Source organism: Aspergillus vadensis, assembly GCF_003184925.1.
Source record: "Aspergillus vadensis CBS 113365 unplaced genomic scaffold BO88scaffold_20, whole genome shotgun sequence".
NCBI classification, from domain to species: Eukaryota; Fungi; Ascomycota; class Eurotiomycetes; order Eurotiales; family Aspergillaceae; genus Aspergillus; species Aspergillus vadensis.
In genome coordinates, this window is record NW_020292058.1 from 441219 (window position 1) to 455195 (window position 13977).

The 13977-nt window shown below is 42.1% G+C and overlaps 3 protein-coding genes across 3 annotated transcripts; 2 read left to right on the forward strand and 1 right to left on the reverse strand.

Moving 5' to 3' along the window:
* Nucleotides 1–424: 424 nt before the first annotated feature.
* On the forward strand, nt 425–3113 carry BO88DRAFT_469050 (uncharacterized protein; the record flags this gene model as incomplete). The annotated part of the gene is made up of 2 exons (XM_025711597.1): nt 425–482; nt 718–3113. 2 exons carry the CDS (start codon nt 425–427, stop codon nt 2931–2933), a joined length of 2274 nt encoding a protein of 757 aa, XP_025560424.1. The 3' UTR covers nt 2934–3113.
* A 1025-nt stretch (nt 3114–4138) lies between these two features.
* On the forward strand, nt 4139–4577 carry BO88DRAFT_489768 (uncharacterized protein; the record flags this gene model as incomplete). The annotated part of the gene is made up of 2 exons (XM_025712726.1): nt 4139–4326; nt 4393–4577. Exons 1-2 carry the CDS (start codon nt 4212–4214, stop codon nt 4575–4577), a joined length of 300 nt encoding a protein of 99 aa, XP_025560425.1. The 5' UTR covers nt 4139–4211.
* Nucleotides 4578–5065: 488 nt separating this feature from the next.
* BO88DRAFT_469053 (BTB/POZ domain-containing protein) lies at nt 5066–5968 on the reverse strand (the record flags this gene model as incomplete). Its single annotated transcript, XM_025711598.1, has 4 exons — nt 5066–5129; nt 5204–5676; nt 5720–5843; nt 5901–5968. The coding sequence occupies 4 exons, from the start codon at nt 5966–5968 to the stop codon at nt 5066–5068; spliced, it is 729 nt and encodes a 242-aa protein (XP_025560426.1).
* Between the last annotated feature and the right edge of the window lie 8009 nt (nt 5969–13977).

The following is a 13977-nucleotide window of genomic DNA, read 5'->3' on the forward strand; positions in this document are numbered from 1 at the left end:
TGTCCGCCTATTTACGAAGATAAAGTCGAGCAATGTTCGTGATGTGGCTCGTATGGAGGGGTCAAAGGGAATGCCGAGACTTGCAAAATGGCATTTCCGACACTTTATGCTCTCGCTTGATCGCGCGATCAACACTTTAGCCTGTCTGCCTTCAAATCGACAATCGTATTCGATTTTTATTGGTGCGGAAGCATTCCCACACACGGCTCAGCGGTCTCGTATTCGTGCCGATCAGAGGAGATTGAGTATGGCTTCGTCTTGGCATGACAGATATATAGACCCTGAGCTGAAAATTTAGCCTTATATCGAGGATAGGGGATTCTCCTCCCATCGTGGGAGTTTATAGAGTTTTCTGTCAGCACATCTATAACTACTGCAATTTTGGTAGGCACAGACGGGGAGCACTACAACAAGCCCCCATAATATGGCGGAACTCACAGTGGGATATGTTTCTGGTATCATTGCCGCTGGCGTGTTTCTGGGTAGGTGACTCAGTCCTGTAGATTAAACATAAGCTAACTGCTTTAAGTCCGTCTCTTTATTCCAACGGTCATTTGTCTCTTGGTTATCGGCCATCTGCCCGCTGAAAATTCGATCGTCTCTTGGTATTGTTTCCCTGACGGCCTGTTTCGTAAATCGAATACTACTGATAATGCTACAGGTCAGTCGTCAGCCGGCTGCTTCACTCATCATATTGGCCCACAATACTCGACTCAGATACCGCCGCCAGCACAGGCGTCAGCAAACGAATTCTCACCTATTCCTGGCTTCAGTTGATCGCAGCTGTACTTGTATCAATTACCGGAATAGTCACCCCTCTCGGCCTTTACGACACAATCGGTCCCCAAGACAACCCCACAGACGTTCTCTTCCACTACGCGCCTGATACATCAGCCTTTGGAAAGGCAACTCCTAGTAGGGATGGATATAAATCACTTCGCATGTGTTATGCAGATGAGGATCCCGACACTCCAGAGGGCTGTCCCGGCGCACCACCAAACCGGGAGGACATGGACGACATCACTGAAGCCTATTCCGTTTGGCCTAGCAGTATCAGCCTGTTTACGAGCGGAAACGTGTCAGCGACAGTCTCCAGCGTGTTCGATGTCCAGTGGCGGTCGTTTCGTTCATCAACGCAAATAGTACCAGGCGCTAGCCCTACAGGGAGTGTATTCTCCCAGGGATATTATCGACAGATTTCCCAGCTGATCCTGGATGAGGACTTGTTGGCTGTTGAGGGTTTGATCGTGGATAGCAAGGCTGGACGTATCGGTTTCCGCAATCATACTATTCCTGCAAACCTGCCCATGGGTGCTGAGTGGACAGAGGATATCCTGTTCATCGAACCTGAAAGCCGCTGTGTCGACACTAATTTAACAGTGGATTACAACTACGATCCCCAGGCACAATTTAGCAGCTTCAGTACCGACAACATGTATAACACCGATCTGCGAAATCTAGCTCTTGTTGACCGCGGTGGTTTCGTCAACCTGCCTCATGAAAGATACGACATCAATGCTTCCAATTTCCAAGAGAATGCTGCACTGTACGAACGTGCCTACAATGCCGCATGGAGACACAATATGCTCATAATGCAGTACTTCAACGTGACCACCAACGGATCAGATGGACGCGTACCATTCGAGTATATGCACTCAGAGCTGGGAAAGAGGTTCAGTCTTGCAAACATTTCGACTAATTTTGTCGAGCCGATGACTGTCCAAACAGACTCCGGGTACGGTAGTTTTCTTGACCTTCAAGACGGCTTTGACTTGGGAACCAACTACTCGACCCCTCAGTCCAAGAATCCGCTAAACCTCAGCACCTATGATGTCTACGCCATCGGCAGTGAAGCCTGTCATTACCCTTCCGATACGGCTCTATCAAACATGTCATTCGTCGGCATAGCCTGCGGTACTATTTTCGCCGCTCCTCGAAGACTCGACGGTGACCCGCTCATCCCAGACACAAACAGCACCTGGAGCACCCCGCTCTATTCCTGTGCAGCGGCGACCAAGGCGGCTGTTCGCGAGGTCACCTTCCGATTCAACGGTACCGGGGGCCTAGACAAACTAGTCATCCAAAGCATCAAGGAAAAGAAATACAAAGACTCCTCCGAGCTCCCCCTCTGGGGCGTCGAGCGACTGACGAACCACACCATGCTAAACGTGCGTCCTCTATGGGGCCTCGTCTCACCCGAAATCGGCGCTCGCGATGACATCTCCACTGTGCAAAGAGACTACCTCTGGCTGCCCGGCTACACGGACCTCCTCACATCTGACACCTTAGCCGGCGAGCCAAGCATGCCCGGAAACCTATTCTACACACAGCGGCTCCTCTCCCTCTTCGACATCACGACTCTCGACGAAGCAACCTCTCGATACACAGGATCCGGTGACCTAGCTCTATACAACCGCTGGTATGAACTATCTTCCTCCGCCAGCGGCGTCGAGAAAATGCTCGGGCTTATATGGACCGATATGAGCGCCAATACCATTGTCGGGACGCGTGGCTGGCATAATGCTCCAAGCCAAGCCTCTAAGAATAAAAGGATGGCGAAGCGAGATGCGGGACGGGTCAGCGTGCCGGTGACACTGTGGTCGAGGAACATAAAATACCACGTTCCCTACGCCATTCCAGCGTTTATTGTTCTCGCTCTCTCTCTTGCACTCGCGGGATTCACCGTCTGTCTTCTTATTTCACGCCGTACGGGTCTGGGACAGATGCGGTCTTATCTTGCTCGTACCTCGCCGGGTAGAATTCTTGGAACTGGGCTTCATCCAGATCAAGCCGGTGTGCTTGCGTCTACTAAGGCTTGGATTCAACAGGTGGGTGTGCGGAAGGCTACGCTGCCGGGACAGAAGGAGGATGGGACGATTCCGTTATTGGATATCCCTGCTGCTACTGAGGAGGGGGGCCGAGATCGGAAGTAAGGTTGGCTGCTCTTTGTTCCGGTCTGGGAAGTTAGTTCTTATCGTTTTTATTTCATCATAATTGATTCTTCCTGTGATGGGTTTGATTACCTAGGGACAAAATTCGCTCAGGAGATGCTGAGTATGTAGGCGCTGGTCAGGAAGCCTGATATCACTCAAGGCTCTATGGTTTAGTATGTTGCAAAGATCAACGTGCAGTAACTACTTTTAATTTTCTAATTTCCAATACAAGTGAGCATCTAAATCTGCATTTTCTATGACGAAGTCTCAGGCCGCTGCTGCTGGGCACTTCTATATGCTGGATAACATCCAGGCATAGCGAAAGGACTACTGTGATGAATGAGCTTGGAAGCACCATCTGTTGGGTCCTTTTGACAAAGGACCCGGGGTCACAGTAGGACATCTGAGAACCTAGAAAACATGGCCTTTCTGAATAAACAAGCTTGTATCAACTAGCACAAATCACTTGGAAAAGAATAATCTGGTTGCAATGGTGAGTCAGATATGCGCTCGAGCAAGGCAGATCATCGCACATTGTGGACCTGCATGACTATACGACGAAGAGTATTGAAAGGATCGATTGAACGAAACTTGGAATTTCGGAGTAACTCGGGGCTGAATACCCTGGGATACATAGCAGGGCACAATGTGGACCTGGTAATTGGCGAATATGCATCGTGTCACAACATACTGTCGATCAAGGCTGAGAGGGGTCGATGACCCCGCAGGCTTCATGCTGGTTCCATACGTCAGTAACATCACTTCTGTAAACTAAAGACAGTCACGGAGTTTGCCTAAGCATGCCGGAGGCATCGGGGGCACATATGAACGCAACTCCTCAGCCCTGATGGTACGGTGTTCTAAAGTTGCAGCGTTGATTGGGTGCATTTACCGTCATGTGACACATTGCCACCAAAAGAAATACTGAACTATTGACTGCCTTATGTCTAACAACCTTGTCTTAACGCACCTAAGAACCGGATTTAGATTGTTTCACAAGGATCTACTAGAGGCGGAGTTGTGCTCGAAATGGATAGTCATCGTGCAGCTCCTACGGCCAACATTCTTGATTTCAATAGGAGCATCGATCAAGGGAACAGCAGTACACTCTCAATGATCGAAGATATAAATACACCCTTCCTGCTTCACCAGAACTCCTCTTTCTTTATTAATATCCATCAAATTCCAGCCTCTGAGCTAAGTAGCTTGACTACATTCTATTACAATCAAACAATTCTATTTCATCTCCTTCGGCCTGCTTCCAACTCTACCATCAAGATGAGATTCACCACTGCACTCGGTGCCTTCGCACTCATCGCCACCGCAAATGCCGCCGTGACTGGATACTGCACACCTGGCTTTAATTACTGCGATGGGGTGCTCGATGACGTTGGTGAGCTGAATACCACCCACTTATATAAAGGCTGCTTGTGAAGTCCTTATACTGATGTGCAAAAAGGCGACAACGATGCGGCCATAATGGACGCATTGAGACGATTCGGTGATGTACCAGACGTCCGTAACAGAACCGGTTGGCGTTGGTTTTTGTTCCATTGCAACGATGATCAGTCCCTTACTGTTGTTCAACGTTGTTATGATGGTTGTCAGAACAATGGGAAGGGGAACACTGATACCTGTCGTTAAATTCGGGACCTTGAGGAATTGGTGGCATTCAGATCATATGAGTCTGTATCTTGAAAGGTTGGTTTAAGTTCTTGGTTGGTTGGGGCTTACTGTGCAATCTACCATTGGGCTTAGTATTATGTACTACGTTTTTGTGTATGTACCAAGACAGTGGGAATGTTGTTTGGAGGGAGAAGTCATGCTCTATCTATCATCCAGTTCACAGGGTCAGAGTAGGATCGCCATAATGATGACAGCTGCAAACACACTTCACGAACATAAACTGCAAAAGAAATAAAAAAAGAAATGAAAAGAAAAAACTAGAGCATGCTCAATACCCATTATGAGCCTGCGTCCGATGACTCTGCGCCTCGCCTCGCGACCCAAACGACCTCTTGCAATCCGTACACCAAGAATGCTTCATCGTATCATGCCGCCTCAAACTCGCCTTATCTATAAAAAAGCGACAGCAGTCTAGACATATCCTCTCGCGATAAGTGTTACAGATTTCACGAATACTTGAGGCGACTCCAGATGGGGAGATCTCTATATCCAGGCTTTTCATAATCCTGTCTCCATAAGCGTAAGCCACAATGCAATGCACTCCCCCTTTTTTTTTAGTTGGTTCAATTGATCTGATCACGTACCGTAATTTCCCCTCCACACGAGCTATTTTGTCTATCAATAATGTCGAGAAGTCGTATGAAAATTGTGGGTATTCCTTGCGTGTCTCGTGAAAATCTGAAATCCCATTCAGTGTATCAAGATGCTCCACGGCGAAACTTGCTACTGTATCCCGCAGCTTGGAGTACTGTGGACTATCCGGTCCGTAGACTTTCTCGATAGTTCGGATGAATTCCTTATTGTCCCGAACTATTGTAAGTCTGTGCTCTAACTTCTTCTTCGCAAGAGCCATGAGTGGTTCGACAGCGTATTTATCAGCAACGTTGCACATTGCGATGCTAACATGCGCTTTGGTAGTCGGAGGCTCATATTCGGGATTGGTGGCAGGGTGTTTCTTGTCCGGTGTTTCATCATAGTCTCCACGATAGAAATAATCGATCATCTTACTGATGATCGTGGGATCATCGTGGATAGTAACGACTCTTGTTTTCGCCTCCTGTAACTCGTTAGATTCATACTGGCATATTCCATAAACTTACCTGAAACTTCCCACACAGTGCCTTTTCGAAGAATGGAGACTGCGGACAGATGATACATCGATGGACTTTGAAGGTCGATGGGTGGCAATTTATCTCGAAGTCGGAGTATATTCCATTTCGGATACTAGTTTATTGTTGCGTTAGCTGGTATCTGATATACAAGGCTCTGGGGCGATATCACTTCGATAGAATGGCAAGGAGGGTGCTGGGATTGGTGGCCATGCTCCTTAACAGTACGAACCAGTGCATTTTCGACGGAGGAATGAAGGTGCTTAGATAGATATTAGAAAGAGTAGGTCAATGACAATATTTGATAACATGGATAAATACGTCACGGATCAGGGTAATGCTAGGGTCATGTTTGCGTTGTGGTCAGATGCGCGCTATAGGCTTCCGTACCAATGAAGACTATGGGGTAGAGTGGATAACCTCGCCAACGGTTCGGACTGTATGGCTTCAGGGCTCTTTTTGTATCAGCTTCAGGTCTATGTAGGCGGAAGTTATCAGATGTCTTAATTATGTTTCAAGTTGTCAAGGATTCAACTGTGCCCATCATTGGCGCCATATTGCAACAATAACTTTATCATCTCCTCGAACCTGCATAGGATAGCCCAGTCAAGAAGGCTTACATTTCGCACTAACTGATACTTTATAATTCCACCTTGCGCTATTGGGACTCGTGAGCTGTAGTAAATCTTCGCACCACGGTCCAGAAGAAACCGCATTCCTTCGAGCCAGCCTTGTCTCGCTGCCACTGCAAGAGGTGACGGAATACCATACTCTTCGGTTGCGTTAACATCCGCGCCATGCTGTGCTAAAAGCTCCAGTAGTGGCAGTGACTTATGCTTGGCAGCGGCTGAAAGAGCGGTCATGCCATCCTTGGCTAGTGGAGCGTCAACCTCTGCTCCCAGAGCGATCAGATCTCTCACAAGACTTATGTCACCGTAAGAGGCTGCTGCCTGGATAGGTGTCAAACCCCCAACGGGCGATGGATCTACGTTCAAATCCGCCCCTTTAGCGAGTAGAAACCCAGCCATCAAATAGTGACCATTCAAGCAGGCGGCCTGCAAGGCAGTCAATCCTTTTTCCGCTCCTGCTGGTGCGTTTATCTGCGCGCCGGCTTCCAAAAGCATCTTTATGATTTCCAGATTCCCGCTCTCTGCTGCCCCTTGCAGTGCAGTGCGGCCATTGTACACCGCAGGTGGTGCGTTTATATCAGCACCCCAGCTGCAGAGCAGTCGATATATCTCGACATTTCCTAATCTTGCGGCCATTTGAAAAGGTGTGTCACCTAAATGGAGTGCAGCACGGGAGTCTGGAGAAGCTCTTGCGTTTAGCAAAAGCAAGATAATCTCCATATTCTGATTCATGACTCCATATTGCAAGGCAGTATATACTAATGTCTTGCTGGTATAATGAGGGTGATGTACCCGTAGATCCCTTTGAGGGTTAACAGCGGATGCCGGGAAAGCCATCGCAGAAGCTCCGTGTTGGAGCAAATATCGAAGAAAACTCACATTGTCCACCATTGCAGCAATCTGAACGGGGGTCAGAAGAGATATCATAACCTCATCGGTGTAGTAACCCGGAAATTGGATTTGCTGAACACAAGGAACATTAATGTCCGCTCCATGCTGAACGAGATACTCAGCCACCTCTAAGTGGCCTCGAGAAGCTGCAGCTTGTAAAGCTGTTCCGCAATACCGTGCAAGGTAAAGGTTAACCCGAGCACCCTTACTCTGAAGCAGTTTCACGGCCTTGAGGCTGCCGCTACGCGCTGCATCAATCAAAGGGAATCCAGTCTCTCGATCTTTGATGTAATTTTCTGGGTCGGCACCAAAGGCGAGCAATGTTGGTAGGACCTGAACTTTCAAATCCCAGTAATTAGGCCTTCTAGAACTGAATTTGATTTCAGGGCGAACCCCGGCCCTGCAGAGTAGCTCAACCATAGCTTCATTTCCACTGTATACCGCTTTGCATAGATACTCGGTCCAATTTTGGTGCCAAGAGGGAGTATCAGTCTGTAGCCAGAAACCGCATTGTATGAACTTCCGACTAAGATATATATTTCCAGACAGGAGAGCATTGTGGAAAACCTTCCTTGCGAACACCGCTATCAACGGGGACCGAAGACGACAGATGAATAAGAGGATGATCGTGCCGCCTTTCTCGACAATGTATTCAACAATCTCGTGGATTTGCGATTGGCTGAGTAAATTATTGGCGGACAGAAAAACAAATTGCTGTAGGAAGAGCTTGAGGATGGAAGAAGAAGAGTTCCCCCGCAGTGCTTTTGGTTTCAAGGTCGAGGAATGTCTGGCATACGGTTCTTCAGGTGGAAGAAACATATTATGGTCGATGTTGACCTTGTGGTGGAAAATCTTTTCAATTTTTAATCGTGGTACGCCGCTATCGAACCGACTGGCCAGGTCCCTCAGGGCACTATCCACGGAGGTACTAGAGGTTGGTGGGGCCATAGGCATCTGACTATCTACGGAGACGAAAGCAACTGATTAGCTTTTTCCAACTTTGCCAATCAAAGGAAGGGTGAGAAAGCTCGTGGTGAACCATACAAGAACAGAGCCGTTCATGATTAGGATAGGAAGGTATAGGGTGTAAGAAAAGACATCAAGAATAGCAATTAGACACCCACTGAGGTTCTGTATCTTCTGGATAAAACTGTACCAAGGAAGATTGCGAAGGAGGAAAGTGTTATACATGCTCGATAGGTGAGTTTGCTCAAACTGGGGTATGCAGATCGTGATGTAGTTGTCACACCACTCGTGACCTGGATGAACGGGTCGTGCAAACTCAATCTCGGTTTCTTCACGTGTATATTCATAAATATGAAGGCCACTGTCTTTGTCCTCTTGTCTTCGCTTTTGCTCCTTTGGCTGATCAAAGACTTGGTTTCTTCTGGTGTTATATTTTCTTTTTTTTCCAGAGTTTCAATTTCCCAACATATTGATTCTTACTAGAGGCAGCCACGCGACAGTGTCAGCATGTCGAGTCAACTTTAAGAAGGCTCGGCCCGAGGAAAGTCAACTTTATACCTAGCTTCAAAGCCATATTCCTCCATCATATGTTTCATCATTTGATCTAACGTTCTCGATGAATAAGAAGCAATGATTTCTTCTTTGTGTCGATTCCATATCTCTTCCGGGATTCGAGGAGCTTTCTTCGGCATCGTGAAGCAAGTAAAGATGCTCCAGAGGGTCGGATTTTCACGCAGGGGAAGACTTTGATGAAGGGGGGGAGAGAAATCCGTCACCGACAATCCTTATGAACGGCAGGTAGGTGGTACTATATCCTTCTCGGGGGCGCACCAATTTCAACTGAGACCAAAGATTCATCTTCTGGTTGGGCAACACTCGAATCAGGGTTTACCAGGAGCACAGCCTCCGTATACTTACGCCTTCATTGGCTGAAGCCCAACTTCGGACGCTGTCGGACGCTGTGATACGGTGCGGCAGAGTGCCCTCGACTTCCAGAATTTGGTTTCCTCGACTGTGCTGGACGTTTACTAGCGCTGTTCAGGCTATGGCCACAATTTGGTTTTCACCGACCTCGCTATCCAAATCCAAAATTTGGTTTGTCGCCTGGAATATATAATAGTCGAAGGACACTATGGAGACGGACATTCTTCCAAAGGGCAGCAAAGATGCCTTGGTCGATAGACACGTCGCTATCGTTCATCACCCTTCTCCTCACAGGAATCTCGTTCCTTCTTAAAATCTGGAACCATGTTGCAAATTGGTCTTACAGGAGGGTTCTACCCCGAGGTTTGCGGTCGCACCGATTATAACGACCGATACTAATGAACCTAGGAGTAGCCAGATCTACCCCCGAAACCTCGATTATCAGAAGACAACAACGTCAACAACATCAACTACACAATGTCGATCCAGAGATTCTGCTCGAATCTGGGCTACATCCCGGAGTCTACCAAACACTGATTGTTAATCAGGTCTGTGAAGCGACACCACCCAAAGCTTCGATCCCGGGTTGACTCGCAGAAGACTTTCGTTTTAAACATCGGTTCGGTTGCGCATACTGTATGACCGACATAGCTGTTCCAGCTTTACCTTCGATATCTATCCATCGGGATTTACAGAGATTCAATATGGCTTTGGGATTTTACGGCTATCTTAATTACCTTTGAAAAAGATAGGGTTCTTGAATTTGTGAATCGCAATACAGCTTTTGGGCCCTAATACAGTTTGGTTAGAGGGAAGTGGGGCTCATACCAGTGGACAGTCTCAAGCTATAAAGCATAGAAATAATGGATACAGCGTTTGTTCTTTGATGACTGACTACTTGAACTAATGACAGAGTTAGGCACCCTCGTATAAGTGAGGTGCATGATTAGATACCTACATCATCCTGCGTAGGCTCAGATTCGGGGCACCTTCAACGCATGGGCACATCCCTACGGGCTAGGGACTTTTAATCAGGCACCATCAAAACCTAATTACCCCACAGGCAACTCTTGGTCCTCTGGGAGCCTCCCCTCCCCGAATCGTCGTACAAAAGACCAAGGTGTCGGATGACTGATCCAAGGCAACCTTTTTCAAGGCCGTAAGATTTTGGCGCGGGGTGTGTGGCTATGCCATGTAACCAAGCTACTACTACGGCGGTTAATAGCGGCCATCGGGCAAATGCGTTGATGTCTCTTTACCGCTCTACATACCGCATCTGAATTAGGATCTCATGATACTCTGTATGATACTATACGGATTCTTTTTCTAATTATCATTAAACATGCCTTCTTTTATTGATCTTGAGCCGTACAAGGCTGATATTATTGGTCTATTTTATTAGGACTGTTCTACAGCTTGTATTATCTTTATTGTTGAGGCACGATACCATGTACGAGTCAGCAAGTATATAATTAAGATCAGGTTGAGTGGTTAGGGTATTAGTAAGTATAATTATATAATTATCACTGATTCTTCTTTATATAGCCGGATCAAGGAATTGTTCTTTGAGAGGTACTTTTTTAATACAGAGATTTTATATATTATATAAACTGAAGAATACACTGTCTCTTTATAAATATTTTAATAAATCTGTACAGAGCAAGGCCTTGTCTGACAAATAAATAATTTTAATAAATATTAACTCCAGGATAATATAGCTACGAAGTACCTGCTTGAGGTATATAATAAAGAAATTATCCAAGACTATGGACAAGAGCTTTTATTTATTTATATATATAGTAAATATCTTATTATTCCAAGATCTGTACAGAGGATCATTATATATTAATTTCTTACTAATTAAGATCTTGTAGATATTAGCTATATAATATCTATTATATAATTATACCTGAGGCTATATAACAACAGAAGAATAATATATAATAAAGTTATGATTTATATATAATCCCTGGACCAGATCATATCTGGTCCGTGGACAGTTATATAAAGCTAGATTTGTATAATATCTAAATCTATACAGCCATTGACGTGTACTCTTGCTATATTATCTGGATTTATATTGGTATTAATACTTGTATATTACTCAGTATTATACAGCAATATCTTGACACTGTATATAAACAGAAGATTATCTGTAATAAGATTTATTTAGATTATAAATTAGAAATATCTTTATTTACTAAAGTCTACTGCTATCTTCGAAGAGTATACAAGCCAGAGATTAAGATAATATAATATTATATTTTTAAATTTAGTATTACAAATCAGAGAATTGAGTCTTGGTGGGTACAGCTAAGTAAATCATTACTTTTTTGATATTATATATATATAGACAGACTAATCCTTGTTTATTTCTATATTAACTAATATAGAACTATTTTAAAATCTTAATTGAAGTAGGAGACTTCTTTAAAAATATAATTCTAGATTAGATTACTTTGTATATAGTCTATATATTTATTCTTTGGACGCAGGTCTTATTATATATATATATCTAGAATTAATACAGCATCCGGAAGTAATAAGAGAGGCTATATATTATCTTTAATTAATTATTCATAAATTATTATTATCTAGAATATATAATTAATCATAGTTTTCTTGTACATGAAGAGTTTCTCCAGCAGCTAAGAGATTTCATATAAAACTGGAATATAGTAAAGTATTTATTTATAGAGATTTTAAAATAATATCAGAAGATCTTACTGGGACTAGGCTTTAATCCTAAAAAGCTATTACTAATATATCCGGACAAAGCAGAAGTCTCTTTTTGTATAATCTATCTTGGCTTACAGAAACGGGTGATAATATATATAAAATCAGGTACTAAGCCTGATCTGATATTATTTAAAATATTAACCGGGGCCTTTAATTAAATTAAATAACAGGAATTAAAGTAATTATTTATAATAATTATATATTCTTTATTTACTATTTTTTTTATTTTATTATTTATTTAAAGTCTTAAGATCCTGCTCTTTGCTATACAGAATAGAAATTAATATCTTTTATACAAGACATTACTTATTTAAGATATTTTTTATATATAATAGCTTTTTTCTGGACTTTTTATTATTTTACTACTGGCTAATCTTATTCTACTTATTTTTTACAGTATCTGACCTACCAGGTAATTAATCCTGTATTTAAGTGGATTATTTATATTAATCTTATTATATCACCTAAGCTATAATCTGTATAATCTGGCTTATATATACAGACTGCCTCATCTGGTGGTGGTTCTTGTATAATAATTTTTAAAGAAGAGAATATCTACCAGAAAGCCCTCTTATATAAGAAATCTTTAAAAAATCCAGCTGGTATAAAGATTATTATTTATTTCTACTTGTATAACATACAGGAAGGGGAATCTGAAGATAATATTTTAATTATTATATATATTCTACTAGATTTAACTTTCTATTTTTAATATTCATATGATGCTAATCTTGTTATCCTACAGAACAGGTACAGACTTATATTAATAACTATATATTTAATAATCTTGATAACTTCCTCTGAGATAAGCTGCTTTCCTCAATAACTAGCTGTATATATATATATATAATACAGGGAATTACTTCTGTTTATTAACAGGGATTATAAAGAAGTAACTAGTTTTTCTATTTCTAATAACTAAAAGTAATGTAAAGGCCCTGGACTTCTTAAAGAAGTAGTTTATACTTACTAATAAATTATACCAGATTTATATAATTATTTAGTGTTATATAATACCTTTCTCTACTACAGATGAGGCAGAGGAGACCAAGATTAAGAAAAAAATTATTAAAAAAAAGAAATTAATTATATAAAAAAGATTAATTATATAAAAAAATCAGGATAATCTTGATATTTTAAATACTGAAATAAAGACTTTGAATATTTTATTAAAGTATTAGCTATTCCAGTCTCCCTCTCCACCTCATCATACAAGGAAGAGATATGTGATCAGAAAAAATAATAAAAATCAGATAACTAAATATAAATTATCAGATCTTTAATTATATACTACTCTACTAGATAGCAGGATCGTGGGTTTGTATAGCAGGCTAGAGCAGACAGAGTAGGGTCTATAATAATAAAATCTCTGTATATATAAAATAAAAAACAAACAGTTAAAACAGTGAATATAATATTAGTTTAAATCTATTAAATAATCTCTATCTTCCACCTCTGCCTTCTATTAATATATTTATTATTACTATTACTACTACTACTATTACTACCACCACCACCAAGATATCTGCGTATATGTTAAATAATCAAAAACAAATTACTGAGCTTAATTTCCTATTTATTTATTCTATCTTTATTATACAGGATAAAACTGACTCTATAATATATTTATATAATAATAATAATAATAATAATATTAATAACTATTATATTAGTACTTCTTCTTTTCTTCCTAACCTGCCTGCTAGTTACTATCTGCCCGTCCCCGCCTTCTCTGATCTTAAATAATACTAGATATTATTATACAAGGGGCTCCTGGTTGGTGCTAATCTTATAATTCCTACAAGAAATCTAGATTAACTAGCTTTATTTATATATATTAATATAAGACTACAAGTACTTGCCCAGCCAGGGGCATAGTCTATTAAATTCTAACACAGCTGGATCTATACTTATTAGATTATAATATACCAAGCAAGCTACATTAATATCTTACTAATATAATCTCAGGAAATTTATCCACCAGCCCCGTATTCCAGATGCTGTAATAATATAAGAGACATTTTCCCAGAATATTATTATTTATTAAATATATTCAGCAGTGCTTATACTAACTGCAAATAATCTAATACTGGTAGCAGT